The 1769-nt window shown below is 49.2% G+C and overlaps 1 protein-coding gene across 1 annotated transcript; it reads left to right on the plus strand.

Annotated features, from left to right (window-relative positions):
* The first annotated feature begins 544 nt into the window (after positions 1 to 544).
* Positions 545 to 1561, plus strand: LOC124695897 (protein PAM68, chloroplastic-like). The gene has a single exon (XM_047228702.1). It carries the CDS (start codon positions 605 to 607, stop codon positions 1235 to 1237), a length of 633 nt encoding a protein of 210 aa, XP_047084658.1. The 5' UTR covers positions 545 to 604; the 3' UTR covers positions 1238 to 1561.
* The last annotated feature ends 208 nt before the right edge of the window (positions 1562 to 1769 follow it).

Raw genomic sequence — 1769 nt, forward strand, 5'->3', positions numbered from 1 at the left:
CCGTTCAAAACCCTCTTGAAAATAGTTTTTTATGTTTCATATGGATATTCCAATAATTGTTGCTAAATTTATTGTTTTCCATTTTATGATGTTAGAGGTCATTCTATTTCTTTGCCGTCAAATTACTCTGTATTTCCTAATTTCTGAAATTGTTTTTCAAATAGTTTGAATTTTCCTAGCTTTTGTGGTTGTGTGAAATCCTTGTCTCTCCGTCCCTTAGTTCGCTATGAGACGGACAAGAAATTCATCTAAATTTAAATATAACTATACCATAAATAATGTCTAAATAAATCTAAATTTAGACAAACATGTGATATCTTTTTATCGACATAGGTAGTACTATATATGTAGTTCCAAAAGAGGTTGGATAAAATTAACAAGTGTGGTTGTTTGTGCACGAGAACTAGATTTGATAAATATTACTGTGGCTCTTTTAACAATATAAGCTTCTTTAGAAATTAAACCGTTTATATATTCTAGACAAAAAATACCGTTCGTGTAAAAGGGATTTTTGTTTTTCACAAGCTGAACTGGGGAGTGTAGGCCGTCCATCTCCGTCCCCGCGCAGATTAGAGATAAGATGTCCTCCTAGCTAGCTCTCGCCATGGAGCTGCCGCTCTCTGCGCCGCGCGCGCATGCCGCCGTTGCCTTCTCCTGCAGCTCCACTTCCATCTTCCGCCTCCATGGGGCAGCCACTTCCCGCAGCCGCGCGCTCCCGCTGCACGCCCGCAGGAACAAGAACTCCAGCAGCGACGACGGAGCGGAGCCCAAGGTCATCACCATCGGCCGGCCCGGGAAGAAGAGCAGGCGGCGCGGCGACAAGAAGAAGGATCAGCAGCTTCTCCCCGCGGACCAAGAAGACTTGGCCGACGACGAGGAGGATGAGGATGAAGAGGATGAGAGGGACGTGGCAATCCCGGAGGTGGTGACGAACCGTATGATGCGGCGGGTGGGGGCGTCGGTGGGGCTCCCGCTGGCGCTGGGACTGGCCTTCTTCCCGGCGTTCTACTACCTGAAGAAGGTGGCCAAGGTGGACGTGCCCAGCTTCATCCCCTACGGCCTGTCCTTCGTCTTCTTCGGGGCCGCGCTGGCCGGCGTGAGCTACGGCATCGTGTCCGCCAGCTGGGACCCCGCCAGGGAGGGCTCCTTGCTTGGCTGGAACGAGGCCCGCCGCAATTGGCCTGTGTTCTGGGAGTCATTCCGGGGAGGCTCTCCGGACCCTCCTCGCCGGCGATGATGATTGGTTGTGGTGGTAACTCGCTTAATTAAGCTGGATTGTTTTCCCCATTTCTTCTTCTTCTCGCTGTACTTAGCTGTAGATGTGTATTTCTTGGGTATAAGACAATGAGATTTTCTTCGGCTTTCTTATCAGTAAGAGCTAGCTCGGTGGGTTTGCGTGATTGCTGCTGGGAATTAGTTGATTGTGCTGTTTACTTGCCGTATCCTGCAAATGAACAGCGTTGAATTCATGTTCCGTAGTTGCTTTGCCACTACTACAACTGAAAGACTGTAAGAGCCTCGTTTCAGAAAACTTGAGAGTGACTCAGTACACCTGCTGTTCGATTGGTGCTTGGTGCTTTGAATTAAGTGTCAGAAAATACGAACGAACGATACGCCAGGCCACCGGGCGACATGGTCGTCTCGTCTGTGCTTGGTATTCACTGGATTCCAGCAGCAATGTCCCTGTGCGTATCTGTGAAGCTTGAACGTGATCGCGGCTTGTACCCAAGTCCAATTGCGCCCAGGACAAACAGCTTCCTGCCGATCAG

The sequence above is a fragment of the Lolium rigidum genome, chromosome 3, assembly GCF_022539505.1.
Source record: "Lolium rigidum isolate FL_2022 chromosome 3, APGP_CSIRO_Lrig_0.1, whole genome shotgun sequence".
In the NCBI taxonomy this organism is placed as follows: domain Eukaryota; kingdom Viridiplantae; phylum Streptophyta; class Magnoliopsida; order Poales; family Poaceae; genus Lolium; species Lolium rigidum.

What these genes read in the sequence shown, in the direction of transcription:
- LOC124695897 (XM_047228702.1), top strand. Translation starts at nt 605, where the DNA reads ATGGAGCTGCCGCTCTCTGCGCCGCGCGCGCATGCCGCCGTTGCCTTC.